Genomic DNA, 14898 nt, shown 5'->3' on the forward strand with positions numbered 1-14898 from the left:
TTGTTAATCTTTTTATATCCTCATTGTTTGTTTCAGGGTGGTGAACCAGTATCAGGAGTTAGTACAAAGTGAAGCTAAATGTCCTGTGAAAATATTTCATAATTCAAGTGGATCAGTCAATCTAAGTCATCTTTCTCCAGGGAAGGAAATGGAAGTGAGTTTATTCAGCCACACATTTTTTAGTTGCCCTTAATTACTGAATTACTAGAATTTCAAGGATTGCTTTGTTTCAAAGAATGTTTTGAGTTGGAAGGGACCCACAAGGATCATCAACTCTTAAGTGAATGGCCCATACGGGGATCAAACCCGTGACCGTGGCATTATTAGCATGTGCTCTGACCAACCGAGCTAATCTCAGGATAATTTTTGCTATCCACATTTAAAAGCAAAATAACCTTAAAATGTCATCCTGAATGAATTTTTAAATGTGTTGTGGTCATGGTCATTCATTGGAAGAGTTAAAGCATTTATGTTTTCAGTGTTCAGATGTTGTCTTTTAGATGTTTGGGGGGTTTTTTGGCTGTGTATAGCGTAGTTAGCTCCAAGGTTTTATTTTAGCATTTTCCCCTGTTCAGATGAATCTTTCACAGAGCAGTATAGTAAAATGCAGCTATGTGTTTTATCTTGTAGGTCAGTAAACAGAGAAGGATATGGAGTAGCTAAACTTCTTTTACCTGTAGAAATTAGAATAATTTGCTCTTTACTTTGAAGAGGAAAACATGAAACAAAACAAGAAAAAAAGAAAAAAAAACCAAACTCAAACAAAAAACTAGCAAACAAAAAAAACCAAGGAACTTTTAAGTGTATATATTTGCACTGCATTCCCATATTTTCCTGCCTGTTGGCATTGCCTTGTTTTACATTCTGCTTCTGGCTTTGTTGGTCAGATTCAGTACTTCAGAAGTGAGCTGTATTTAGGCTCCAAGTAGTAAATGAGATTTGTATCTGTTGGGCTATTTCCTTAGCTACATCATCCCCTAAATACCTAGTTTTAAACTCCAATAGCATTGCTGTGAAAGAGGTAGTTCTTGGTGTCAGCCAGACCAACAACATTCCAAGGCCAACAGTTGCAGAAAGGGATACGAATGTTTATGTGTATACACATACAGGCACGTACTTGCACATGGGTATGTATGCATTAAAATCATATAATAACTTGGAGTGGGAGGGTACTTGCAGAAGTCATCTTGCCTGCCTGTGCAAGCCCCCACCAAAATCTGGACCAAAGTTACTCAGGTTTACTGTATTCAATGATCTTGTCACCTTTGGAATGGGGCATTAGTCTTTATTTTCAAAACCAAGAAAGCAGATTTTAGTAGGAGAAGAGAAAGGTAGTCCTCAAAATTTTCCTCATAAGATTCTTTTTTATAAACAAGCAATTAGAAACACATAGTGGGACTCTCTCATTAATTGGAGCTAAGCTTGGCAGAAAGGGCGATTCTGCACAATGTAGAATGATCTGATTTCTCAACCCATGCACATCTGATTTAGGCTCCAGCATTGAAATATTCCATTCACCATATCAACAGCATCATTTTCTAGTTTCAGCAGTTTATTGGCTGTATGTTTGTTTAGACATTACTTTCATTTATGGATATCTGCTTTATAGGTAAAAATACATAGACTATGTGTAACTGTAAATATGTTACATTCTTGAGTCTTTTGACAGTGTCAGCTATTGGAATTATGGATTTAGGTCTGTTGTGAGTGACTGCAAACTCAAGTAGCTGAAGTTATGTTCAGATAGCCTGATAAGTAGATTTTAAAAATAATGGCCAGTCTTCGCAAGCGAAGATCCGGGGAAGGTCTTTACACCTTCCAGCCTGCGCATTGGATTTTTTAGGTGAGACACAGTGTGCGCGGAACTGAGCTCACCCTTTAATCCTAAGGTTCATCTGCCAGGGCCAAGCGAGCTTGGACGGTGGCAGCGAGGTCCTCAGGACGTAGATGGGTTGCCTTTAAGGGCTAACGAGCTCCACCTGCCTGGGAGTGGCCCTGACCGGGAATCGAACCCAGGTCTCGGAACATCTTCCCTCTAAAAACTTTAATGAAGTGTTGATCCCACTGAAGCCAGTGGGGAAATGTGTCTTGATTTCTGTGCATTCAGGATTTTGCTGAATGTATTTAAAATCCTATTCCTAGAATTAGGAATTCTGATCCTGTTCTTTAAATCTGTCTTGGTTGGAAATGGCAGGTATATACAGAGGGAATGAATGAAATTACGCAATTTTTCAAGTAAAACCAAAGTGTTCTTTTACTTCAATTGTATTTGTCACTCTTGCATTTGTGAAAATTACTAAGAAGGATTTCAAACATGGAGAAAAGTGAAACTCCTTAATGACTTTAATTTGCTCAGTTTAAATTTTTACCAGCACTTTCGTGCTGCTTCTTGATAGTAAACACTTTAGATAAAGGGAGTTGGTCATAGGTTATGTTTTTTAAATAAATACATAAAAATATGAAATGTTTGAAAGGAATTTTGTTACAGTTTTGAGATGTCTTAATACAAATTATTGAATTGTCTTTCTGTCAACTGTGTGGAAGCTCACATCATTGCTGTGGTAGTGTTAATTTCTCTTTCCTCCCAGCAGCCAGAAAGCATATCAGGTTCTGTTCAGTCTTCAGTGCTGGGGAAAGGTGTAAAACACCGACCTCCTCCTATCAAATTACCTTCAAGTTCAGGAAGTAGTTCTTCAGGTAATTATTTATTGACTCAAGCCTCTCCTTTTTGCGTGTTCTGCCCATTGTAAAATTACAAGATATCCCTGTAGTAAAGATTTAATAAAAAAATACCAGTATCTCATCTGTGAGAAGAGCATATTTTTTTTTGATTTCTGATTGTATTGATTACAAAATTGTATCCTAACAAATATTTGAGTTAATCTGTACTCACAGAACAATAATATATTGTAATTATGCTTTTTCAGGTAATATTTTTAGTTCACAACAGTCAAGTGGCCATCTAAAATCCCCAACTCCTCCTCCTCCTTCTAAGCCTCCTGGTCTTTCTCGGAAACAATCTATGGATCTTAATCAAGTTAGCATGCTCTCTCCAGCTGCCATGTCTCCTGTGAGCTCTTCACAAAGTGAGTCACGACCTAAATTCTCCATTAAATCATAGGCTTTTGCGTAAATGCTTCCTGAGATAAACTTCTTAACCTGTGGAATGATGAAACTTAAAAGTGTACAGTGTACCCTAAATTGTATAAGTTGTGCAGCTTTAGGCAGGTCTCTTGTTCACTGTATGTATTTTCTGTTTATTGTAACTGTGTTTGTTTTCTGTATATATATGTATGCACCCTCTGTGTATACGTTTTAATACATTTTATGCAATTAGCATGATCTCCTCATACATGAAAGGTTGGTAGATGATGTGATGAGATAAAATTCCAAAGTGTAGATTTTTTTCCTCCAGTGTAAAAACAGTATGTTAGATCAGGTTGCCTTTACATAATTTAAGCATCTAGTTTATTAAATGTTATAGGAACTGGTGCAGTTGTGTATCTATGTATGTATATAATCTGATCAGTCCCAAGGTGATGATACAATAAACGATAAGATGATTTTTTAAAAACACTCCTACACTGTTTTACAAATCATTGCTGATTGCAAGTGTGGTGGTGATGCTGCTGATGATAGCACCGTATCCTGAGGTGTTAAAATGCAAATTTCAATCAGAAGTGATGTCCTAGTTTAAGTATTTTCATTAACACTGACAGGTTCATTGTAATAATAGCTATAGATCATAAAAAAAGTTTAAAATACATATGTGTCTTGAGCCATTTCATGAACACATTTATACAAAGAGGAAACCATATCTGCAGTTTCTCAGTTTTCTTACAAATAATTGTACACTGCACATTCCAGTATCCTGCACAGTATTATAATATGCTTTTTGCATTCAATAATTTAAAAACTGGGTAGCTCAAGAGGTGTAACTTTTCTGCCTTCTTGTTTTGCACAAAGAAAAAAAAGAAAACCTATAAAAGTTTTCTTCTAACATACTGACTCTGGTTTTATGTTAGTGCTATGAATTGTGTAAATCTGCTGCATGCAGTTGTTACGTTAAGGCTCTAGTCACCATTCACATTTATTTCCTTTCTTTCTGCAGGGCATGAAAGCTAAAAAAAAAAAAAAAGAAAAAAAAAAGCCAGCTCTAGCTTTTGGGGGGTTACTGCATCCACAACAAATACAGCTGTACATGCTACATTTAAGCAGAAGGAATTACACAGTAGCTTTTAAAGATGCAGTATTATTCTCTGGTTCTTATATAATTGCTTTTTATTAGATTCAGATTTGGCAAATGGCAGTTCAGCTATCTGATTAAATTTAGATCAGCCCCATGATGATTGAAATAGTACATGTTCTTTGTTGGCTCTGTTGTTTTCCATATGTTTTTAACACTATGCTATTGTGCAGACAGTGCATATATAGTATTTATTTAACAGTTTAGGACAAAAACATTAATTAGATAAAAATGGAAGTTAGAAATTGTTGTAGGTATTCCTGAATGGAGTTATGACTTAATGTACGATAAATTATGGAATTCTTAAAGGAGGACACAAATCAGCGTATACCATAAGGAACAAAGCATGGAGAATGGGTTTTCTTTGTGATTATACTGCATCCTTAACAATGAGTGCGTGCTGCAACACTCGTGCCATGCAGAAATTAACACTTGCAGTCTAAAAAACTGAACAAATTGTCAGTGCTAAGTAAGATTCCATTAATCTTATTATACAAAAAGGATTGGCCTTTTATAACGAACTAGCACTTTTTATTTTTCTCAATGAGCAGGGTCTGGAACTCCTAAACCATCTACTCCTACTCCAACCAACACCCCTTCATCGACCCCACACCCTCCTGATGCTCAGAGCTCAACTCCTATTACCCCTTCTGCCACCCCTACTCCCCAAGATTCAGGCTTCACCCCTCAGCCCACTTTTTTAACCCCATTTGCTCAGCAGCAAATGTCTCTGAGCCAGGCATTGCCTGTAATGACCATTCCTCTTTCCACCATGGTAACATCCGTTACTACAGGAACAACTTCCACCCAGGTCATGGCAAACCCTGCAGGACTTAACTTCATCAATGTAGTGGGCTCTGTGTGGTAAGTCTTTTGTTATGATGGTTTCCTAATTTGCCATGGGTTGGTTGGTGGGAGGGGGAGAGCGGTCCAGGACTGTCCACCATCAATTAGGGTAGATACATTTCAGGATCTGCAATACAAAAAGGTCACTCATATGTTGTAATTACAAAGTGAAGAGCCACTAGAAGCTATTTTTATTTCTCAAATAGAGAGACGTTTATTACATTAATCTTTTTGGAGTCATATTTCTTAAGGCTTAACCTCAGTTGATTTCTGAGGTTTTGCTCTTAAAGTTTGAAAACTTTTATTAATCTGAGAGGAGGAAGAATATCATATGCAGACCAATTCAAATGGAAAATGTAAACAGATTTGTTTTGATCGATTTAAACAAACACTGAAGTTAAACATTCTTCAGTCCTTAAAGCTCACTTTGTGGTTTGAAGAAAATAATAAATGCTGTCAAGAATAATTTGTGTGGTATAACATGAACTGCCTTTTAAACTAAATGAAATTCTGCAATTAAGATAGTCAGTGTAAGACACACAGTGTGCTCCAGTGCAAGTATCAGACACTTGAATTATTCATCTAAGGTGTTCACTGTTGGTAAATTGCAGATATTTTCTACAGGGTAAAAAGAAAACAAAAATGTGTTCCTTTTATGGTAGTACAACCATTTTGAAGACTGTTGATCTTTTAGTATTTCTAGAATAAAAGAATCACTTGTGGTTTACTTTCCTTAGCTGATACCTTTGAATTAAAAAACCTCTATATACTGAGAATATGGAACATATATGTTATACTCTAGGCAAAACAATTGGTTTTTCATACTTCATTGATGCTTTATCCATAATCCCATTTACAACAAACAATTGATTTACTTGCCATGAGACAGAGGGAAAAAATTTACTCGGATTTACTAGTGCCACTTGGGTTTGATGTGTTGTCTTTCCTCTTCTACAGTGGAGCACAGTCACTGATGAGTGGTTCAAACCCTACTATGCTGGGGTGCAACACTGGTGCCATAGCCCCTGCAGGTATAAATCTGAGTGGCATTTTACCATCAGGAGGTCTGGTACCAAGTGCGCTGCCCGCTGCAATGCAGTCTGCCTCCCAAGCAGGTCAGTGTGACTCAGTTGAAAAGCCACCCTTTGGATAGGGACAGTGTGAGAACATTTTGTAAGAAAAATGGATAAAAGTGGCCATTGTGTGAATAGATTGTGGTTTTGACGGCTGGAGCTCAGGAATAATGTATGTGTTTTTGCATTTAAAGTATAGACAATGTTGGAGATCGTTTGAAGTTGATTTTCAGTGAGCTAGACTGGGGATACACTCTCAAAACCTGGATTGTTTGGTATGCTCAGTAGGAAGTTTGAGAGAAACTCCAAATTCAAATGCAGCTTTGATAATGATGACTACCAGAAAAAGGGCATGACTGAATTTAGAAAGAGGCCTCACTTTTTAAAATGTGTGAGGCATTTTATCCTGTCCCTGGTACTACTTAATTCTAGTACAATAATTAAGTAATTCTTTATTGCCTTCAAGTGTGACTATATAAATCTTAAAAGCCCTTTAAATTCTCAGTTTATTTTTTCTGAACATATAATAAAGAAAAAACCTAATGTATGATTATAGAATGAGAATGATAGGAGACTTCAAGATATCCATCCCTTATGCTAAGACAGTCAAATCTCTCTAAACCATACAGAACCAATGTTTATCTAAATTGTCTTTAAATACCTTCACTAAAGAAGATTCCAATCTTCCTCAGTAGCTGTTTGGAGTAATTTATTATCCATGCAAGATGTTTCCTTTTAATTACAGTGCATACCCTTAACTGCAAATTAATTTTTTTTCTCCTATACCTTTCAGACGTGAAAAATGGTTGTTCACCCTTTCTCTTTACCTTCTAAATATCAAACATGCTGTCATGTCCCACATTTGTCTTCTCTTTCTGATAGGTCGTATTTTTCAAACCTTTCATAATCCTGTCACTCTCTTCTAGACTGTCCAATTTGCTTACATCCTTCTTAAAATGTGATAACCAAAACTGGACACAAGCCTGAGCTTGGCTGATTTGCCACTGTGGAGCACAGCAGAATAAATGCATCTCATCTCTTTCACAACATTCCTGTTAACATTTCCCCAAATGAGGTCTGCCTATTTTTTATCTGTATTTTTTGCAACGGCATTACATTAACGTAAGAATGGCTTTACTGGTTTAGGCTAAAAATCCATCCAGTTTATATTCTGTCTCTGAGAGTTGCCATTAGAGGATACTGAAGAGAGAGTTTAAGATGAGGCAAAAGTGTGAAGTAAAACATCCCCTCTATACAACTGTACCTCTTCTGGCAATCTACAGCTTTGAGACTTTCGAAGCTGAAGAATATCCACATGGACCTTTGTGCTTAATATCCCATACTAGTTTTCTGGTCTGTGGGTTTATCTAATTGGTTTTTGAACCCATTTATATTTCTGGAACCTACAGCATCTTGTGACAGTGAATTTTATAAATGTAAACTTTCTGAAGAGGTTCTTTTCTTTTGTGTGCTCTGTAGTTTGTGATATGGATGATTTGGAAATGCTTGTGACTTATTGTAACTTCTCATGTCCTTTCTTTCTGTATAGACACAAAGCTAGTTACAAGTTTGTACTTGTTCATTTGTCTTTTTTTAAATTCAGTGTTAATGAATTTTGGACCATTTGTTCAATTCACTAGGATCGCTTTTAGTCTAACTCTGTCCTTTCAAGCACTACCAACCTTTACAGTTTGGTGTCACAGATTTTTCCATGCTGTGCTGTCACCCACACAACAGATGGGAGTAGTGAGCTGAGCTGGACCTCCAAGGGTTCTGCTTGAGAGCTGCTGGCTTACTGGAGAGTTGCTCAGATTTTGTGTGGGATTGTTTTCTGTTAAAGATTGATAAACTGAGAGTGTGTTACTTCATTGAGACCATGGACTTTTTTGGATTTACTGTACAAACAGTAAAAGTTTTTAAAGGCAGAATAAGAATCACTGAAGAGTAACTGCTAGGGTTCTCCATTCATCTTTGTGTAAATGCATTAGCAAGTTATAGGTTACAAGGTACAGTGTTTAGTAGAAATACAACTCTCTTGTACTTTGAGTCTGAATAACTATGAACTTTACATTATGGAAAATGCAGCATTGTATTAAATACATCATTTACACTTGCCACTTTTCCAACTTCCAAATGTTTAGAAATAGTCCCAGTGGAAAGGTGTATTGCAATACACAAATATAACTGAGTAAAGATTCCCTACTAATGAAAAGATGTTCTTTTTAACAGGCAGCCCCTTTGGTTTGAAAAATACATCAAATCTTCGGCCCTTAAATCTTCTACAGGTAATTGATATACTTGGACACAATAAGAATGATAATTTCTTATCTTTCTATGGAGACCTGTTTACTGCACTGCCCCGCACAGATCTTTGGAGCCAGTTGGTCAGACCATTTACTGCAAATTTTAATATCTTATTTAAAATTCTTAGAATAAGAGAAAAAGCTACATCCATAGAGATACCAGGTGGAAATTATATTCCTAACTCAGAACAAAGTAGTTAATTTTCAGTAACAATCTAAAAGTGCTGACATTTGAATTCAAAAGATTAATGCTAAAATACAATCTTTTATTTTCAGGATTTGCCTAAGCTCTTATTGCAAATCATTCTCTATACTGAAATTATGATTATACTGTACAAAGCAATACAGTACCAGGGGTTACACATAGAATGCCTAAAAGCTGAGCTCAGCATGCCCAGGTAAGTACAGTAATAGGTTTAAAGAGCTTCTGGTAATGGAAATAGAAGCTCATGTAAGATAGGGAGTTTAGAAGGTCTGTAAATGCTTTCTTTCCACTAAGCATGCATACAAATACAAACATGAGCAGAATATTGCTTATTATGCCAGAGTTGTATTTAAAAGCAGAACAGGGACTGTTTGTGGAACTGGGTGGAGTTCCCAGATCTTGAAGTCAGCTACCAGTTACAGGTGCAGAACTGCAGCCACAGTGTTCCATGTGTGCTGCACCATGCTTCAAAAAATTATTACCTGTGAAAGAACAGCTATAGCTTTGCCACTTCCTTCTCCCACTCCTATACACACTCCAGAAACGTGGAAAAGGGAGGCACAGGAGGCAATTATGCCAGAGTAGAGCTCTTTATAGATCTAAATGCTTGTATTTCTGTGATTCCACGTTGAAGTACATCCTTTCAAGCTAGCTCTGCCACTCATATACACCAAGAATATTTGGCTGAAATCAGTGCAAGTAAAGCTGGGGTAAGGGAGAGGAATCAAGACCATCTCACTATCATCTCAGTAGAATATTCTGAAAGTGGAAACAATATCCAGGGCTTTTGAAGGCTAACATTTACATTTTCAGTATCAGTACAATACTGTTTTAATTAGAATAATTAAAATGTATTTTTCTGTGGACATAGCTCACTATAATTTCACGCAGATTTGTTTTTGGAACATAAGACTTTTTGCAAACAGCAGCAATTGTAAACTTAATTGATTTTAAAGGCATTAAAAAAAGAAAACAGAAAACAAACCTCTAGGGAGTATGTCATTATCAACGTTATGTTCATCCTCAGCAGTTTGAATTATGCCTTTTGTTTTTAATCTTCAACAGCTTCCAGGTGGTTCATTTAATTTTAACCCACTCCAGCAGTAGCACACACATTTCTACCTAACAATCTCAGCAGCCCACAATCTGTAGCCCTCAGCAACAGGGAGAATAGGTGTATGCTAACAGCCTTCAGTCTGGGGTGCATGGATAAACCAGTTCCTCCTATTCTCTCTATCTTCACAAGTAAATGAACCTTTACCCAAAAGATCTATAGCGGGGTGGAGGAAAGTCTTCCTTCTAAATCTTCTCAAACAGCAAAGACTGCAGTGGCTCTCTTGCAAACTGGGTTATACTCCTTTATTTGTATCCTGTATAGACGGGCTGTAACAAAACCACTGGCTGAGCATTTTATAACTCTTATCATGAAGAGAGACAGCCTACTATATGAGTGGTGTAAAATCACCTTAGTGTTAATGTTTATCATAACTAACAGATACATCAGATGAACAGAGAAAAAAATGCTGTCAGTATTATTGCAGAGTTAAATAAAACTTCCTACTTACACTGCTGTGACTTGGCTCATCATCCTCACTGCTGTAGTTCAACAGAATTTTCTTTGCACCAAAGGAAGTATCAGTTGGCTTTCAAGCTGTAATTTTAAGAGATTTGCTCTACTGCTGCTTGTAATTGGTGTTAAAGGCTTTAAGCATTGAAAAAGTCTAAAGTCTTGTTCTCAAGACCTGTTCTCAAAATGAAAAATTTTGAGTGGTTAGTTCTACCTGCACTTAAAAATCTTTACCAACGTTGATGCAGCAATTTGGGAAAACTAGCTGCTCTACTTTTGTGTTCATCTTCCCAGACATGCAAGATTTCTGCTTACCAAATAGTCTCTGCTGGATACTGAAGTTTGTCATAATAATTTCACTCATGCTACTGTAGGCTGTTCATAAACAAGATGCCTGTCTCAGATGTTTTATGGTGTATAGTGCTTAGTGGAAACAAACTAAGCCCAAAAAGACCAACAATTTTCTTGGCTACCAACAGAATATATGTATTCTCATGTCATTCTTAGGGTTTTCTGCACATGGTGGTTCTATGACTCTGTAAGTCTTAGTCATCATTGAGGTGATGATGTCATCTTAATGTGCAATCTTTTGGTTTGGTTTACTTAGATCTTAGTGGCATTATATCATATGGTTATGCTAAAGAAGCATCACAACTCTTGGAATGCACCAACTCTTTATCTGACTGATAAGCCATGCAGCTTGCTTGGATTGTGAACATAATGCTTTATTTCCCTGTGTTATAAATCAGTGCATAATTTAAGTTCTAGAAAAGGTCATTATTCAGCACCTCTTGACTTCAGGAGATACTGTCAGACTCCACTTACTCAATTTTGAGTGATTACTTGAGAACTACTCTGTTCTGAAAATATAATTTTAAAAGCAGAGTTTGTATTTTTTATGAAATTAAGGAGTGTGTGACACAAAATGAGCATGGTAAAATGTCAGGCTTCGCACACTTTGATTGATTAAGACCTTTGTACATGGATGGTTTCAGGGTCACCTGAAGACTCTGGGACTGGGAGTGGGACAGGAAACAGTCGTAAGATCACAACCATAATGTGCAGTCTCTGCTAGACTGCAGGGAAGTTGACAACTACATGGGACTTCTGCAGGGTAACAAGTGCAGTACCATTTCTGCAAAAACAAAGCTGTTTTGGGGCAATCAACATCTGTTCTACTTGTAGTGACTGCATTATAGCCTGCATCTACATGCACTGGATGACATAGCATTAAATGTTTTTTAAATGGCACTTCAAAAGTTTGCCTTCACGCTGGCTTTGTTTGCTTATTCATTGATACCAAAGTTTGGTAATAAGGATCAAGCTTTTCATTTTTGCTAGGGGTCTGACCAAGGTCCATCCAATCAAGATCAGGCATTATCTGCCCAACAAGCTGCTGTAATTAACCTGACCGGAGTAGGGAATTTTATGCAACCTCAAGCCACAGGTATGTGCTTGCTGAGCCTCCTTTTGTAGTTAAGTGTGTATGTTGATAAATTCACACTGAAATGAAGTTTGGTCTTAAAGAAGTCATATATTAGATCGGAACAATTTATTATTATCAGCATGTGAATTACACGATACTGGACTTTTAACGCATGCACTTCTCTATTTTATTTGGCAGTTAAGTACAGTCAATTGACTGTATCACATGAAAATAAGCTACACTTAATACTAAAAGAAAATACAGGGAACTTTCATGCCAGACTTCATTGAGGAACAATCCTTTAATTCTGTGCTTAACATCCAGTGTGAGAAACCTCTTTGTACCTCCACAAGCAGTTCATAATCTAACTATGTTCTAACAGAGTATGTATATCGTGTATACCTTATTCTGCACTGTTTCCAATTTTACTCTGAAACTAATTCTGTTGATCCCCCTTTCCTGTATTCCTGTGTTACATTGTATTCCTATATCTTCCTTCCCCAACCCAGACAAACTCAGCCTGACCTCTTTGACCTGCCTGCTTTCCCATTCTCCTTTCTCAGTGTTGTCTCAGCTTGGCTCTGCCATGAACAGACCTGGGCAAAGCCTTCCTCAGCAGAGACTCCAGCTCTCTTCTGCCTTGCAACAGCAACAAGCCTTGCAGCAGCAGCAGCAACAGATACAAGTAATCCAGCAACTTCACTCTGACTGTGTTTAAAAAAAACAACCAAACAGAAACAAAACCAACCAAACCTAAAAATACAATTCTTGGCTCCAAAATAAAAAAACTTGCCTTTTTGACTTCTTTAACTAATGTCACTATGGTCTCACAAATTACAAAAAACCAAACAACCAACCAAACATGAATTTGGCAAATCGTCATGCAAGATTTATAATTTGTGGTTCTCTCAGCTTGGAGCACTGAATTTATTTTTATTCATTTAAGCCATCCGCCTTCCTGATTTGAAAACATTCAAGGGGTGCTTGTGGCACATATCTAAATCAGCTCTGCCAGGTGCCAATAGATTTTAAAATGAATGTATGCACCTGCAAGTTCAAATGCAGCACTGCTACAATCAGTACATGGAAGCAACAGCTCTACAAAACATTCCTTTTACCATTCTGCCATCCAGATGCTTTTTGAAAATATTTTAATATTTTTTCAGCACACAGTCTCCTCTCTGTAATGTATACAGAAATTACATACAATGCATACACTGAGAAGGTATTATGTTGAAAATGTACTATGTAACCCAAATATTCACAGAAGTTGCTGAGTTACTGAAGTTACTGCAGTGGAGAGAATGGGCAAAGAAACAAAGCTGGGCACATACACATATAAAATGTTAACTGTGCCCTCAGCAGGCTTCTGTGCCACTGGTGCTGCTTGACTGTACCCATTGCCCCAGTACATGGTGTGTTCCTTTTGTCAACCTCGTTCCTTTTTTCTACCTTTCCCCCTCCCCCCACCCCCACCTTCCTCTCATTCTTCCTGATGTGAAAGCTTTATAGTCAACACTAACAAGCTTTTTCTCCCCCTTCTCCTTCATGGCAGCAGTTGCGATTCTTGCAGCATCAAATGGCTATGGCGGCGGCAGCAGCACAAGCAGCTCACCTGCATCATCAACAGCATTCAGGCAGCCACTCAAAAAGTAAAAGAGGCACACCAGCCCCTCCAAAATCATGAGACTTGCCTCCTCCCCAAAAAACTGATTCAAAGGGGATTTTTTTTTTCAGATTAATAAGGAGAAAGCTTAAAGTTAAATCAGTGTTTTTTATTACTGGTGGGAAAATTAACTTTTGACATTACACTAAAAGAATGAACTGATTTTGGAAGCCAGCCCTGCAGAACCTAGAAATTTCATCTATAAAGAGGCTAGGATCTGGTTTCCTTAAGTAAATTTTTTAACAGAATGTTTTATCTTGTATTTTTTACCACTCAACAGCATTGTACATAGAATAAGGGTGAAAAACATTTTAGAAAATATGAACTTTGTAAAGGTAGTACTGGTATTTGTTTATTTAGTATAAAAGGTTTGTGAACACTGTAACAAATACAATTTTTACAAATCCATTTTTGATAAGCTCTCTCCTTTTGTTCACTTGGGCATTATACTTTTTATTACTTTGTCTATCAACTTCTTTACTTTGTGTCTTGTAATTGCTCTGGTGATACAGTCCTGAAGCTTGGCTCCTGTAAGAGGACTGTCCACCTGAAGAAGTTGTTCTCTTAAAGAGAACAATTTGATTTTCTACTTATACTTCAGTTATGTATTTCTAAATGTGATTTCCAAATGAGAGTATTAATACAGTAATTCTCATGACCAACACCTTTCATAGGGAGCATGCAGCTTTCCCAGCTCTAGCCTCAGGCAAAGATAATGGACACAAACTAGAGCTGTAACAGGAGACATGCTCAAAATCTATCCTCTGCTGTATGTAGGTCAAGCTGTGACTTCTTTCTGAACTTCAGTCATGCCACCATCTTAAAAACTAATTTCAAGAACAAGTACTTTAATGAGTATTTGAGCAGACACACCATTACTATAAAGCACCCAAATCTTACAAAACAGAGCAGGTACGTAGTCTTTTCTTGACCTAAACGTTATCAACTCAATAGCTTTCTTTGTAATAAATTTGGAAGTACCTGGTTTATGGACAGAACATAGTCTGCCTTCTTCATCAGTGACAAGTGGTTACTGTTCCAGTTGCAAAATCATCTTCTTCAGCAGTTGGATCGACAATGAGTAATGTGCTTGTGAAGCAAAATACATGCAGACATGTTTGTACATGTTGCCCCATTAACATAATTGCAAAATACACATAACATTAATTTTTACTGTAGTCTTACAAAATACTTGGAGATGGATTTAGTGCCCAGGCTTACCTGCTTTCTTACCAAAGTGCACCAATTTAAAAAAAATTAAAAAGAAAAAAATATCTGAGATTCCACATAATCAAGTATATATGTCTATTGAAAATGCAGCTTTATGCCTAAAGTTTCCTAGATTTGTGACATCCGTGTATTGTAGGAAAGTGCCACTAAACTGCCATTTGAAGGATGCAGCCACTTATTTTGTAGTTGCACTAAGACTGGCACGGGGTGTAGGCGGCACTAATCTCTACCAGACACCTTAATACAAAACTCATTTCCAAGGGTAAGTTCACCAAAGTAGTTCTCAGTTTCTTGTAAGAGAACTGTAATATCAGTCAGCCTGGGAATGGTTAAAAA

At 37.1% G+C, this 14898-nt stretch overlaps 1 protein-coding gene across 21 annotated transcripts in view; it reads left to right on the forward strand.

Moving 5' to 3' along the window:
- Positions 1 to 13740, forward strand: part of SUPT20H (SPT20 homolog, SAGA complex component) — a 33641-nt gene extending 19901 nt beyond the window's left edge. For 6 of the 21 annotated variants that reach the window (XM_050331636.1, XM_050331640.1, XM_050331644.1 and 3 more), the window contains exons 16-24: positions 37 to 154; positions 2589 to 2697; positions 2928 to 3086; positions 4798 to 5110; positions 6050 to 6207; positions 8395 to 8450; positions 11582 to 11687; positions 12230 to 12351; positions 13222 to 13740. In XM_050331636.1, the coding sequence (XP_050187593.1) occupies positions 37 to 154; positions 2589 to 2697; positions 2928 to 3086; positions 4798 to 5110; positions 6050 to 6207; positions 8395 to 8450; positions 11582 to 11687; positions 12230 to 12351; positions 13222 to 13353 (1273 nt within the window). In that variant the 3' untranslated portion in view covers positions 13354 to 13740. Of the gene's footprint in view, positions 1 to 36; positions 155 to 2588; positions 2698 to 2927; positions 3087 to 4797; positions 5111 to 6049; positions 8375 to 8394; positions 8451 to 11581; positions 11688 to 11864; positions 12374 to 13221 lie in introns of those variants that run through there. The other 15 variants (XM_050331642.1, XM_050331655.1, XM_050331641.1 and 12 more) reach the window with 13 other exon arrangements.
- The last annotated feature ends 1158 nt before the right edge of the window (positions 13741 to 14898 follow it).

Source organism: Myiozetetes cayanensis, unplaced genomic scaffold, assembly GCF_022539395.1.
Source record: "Myiozetetes cayanensis isolate MyiCay16 unplaced genomic scaffold, myiCay2020 scf5-8, whole genome shotgun sequence".
Classification (NCBI taxonomy): domain Eukaryota; kingdom Metazoa; phylum Chordata; class Aves; order Passeriformes; family Tyrannidae; genus Myiozetetes; species Myiozetetes cayanensis.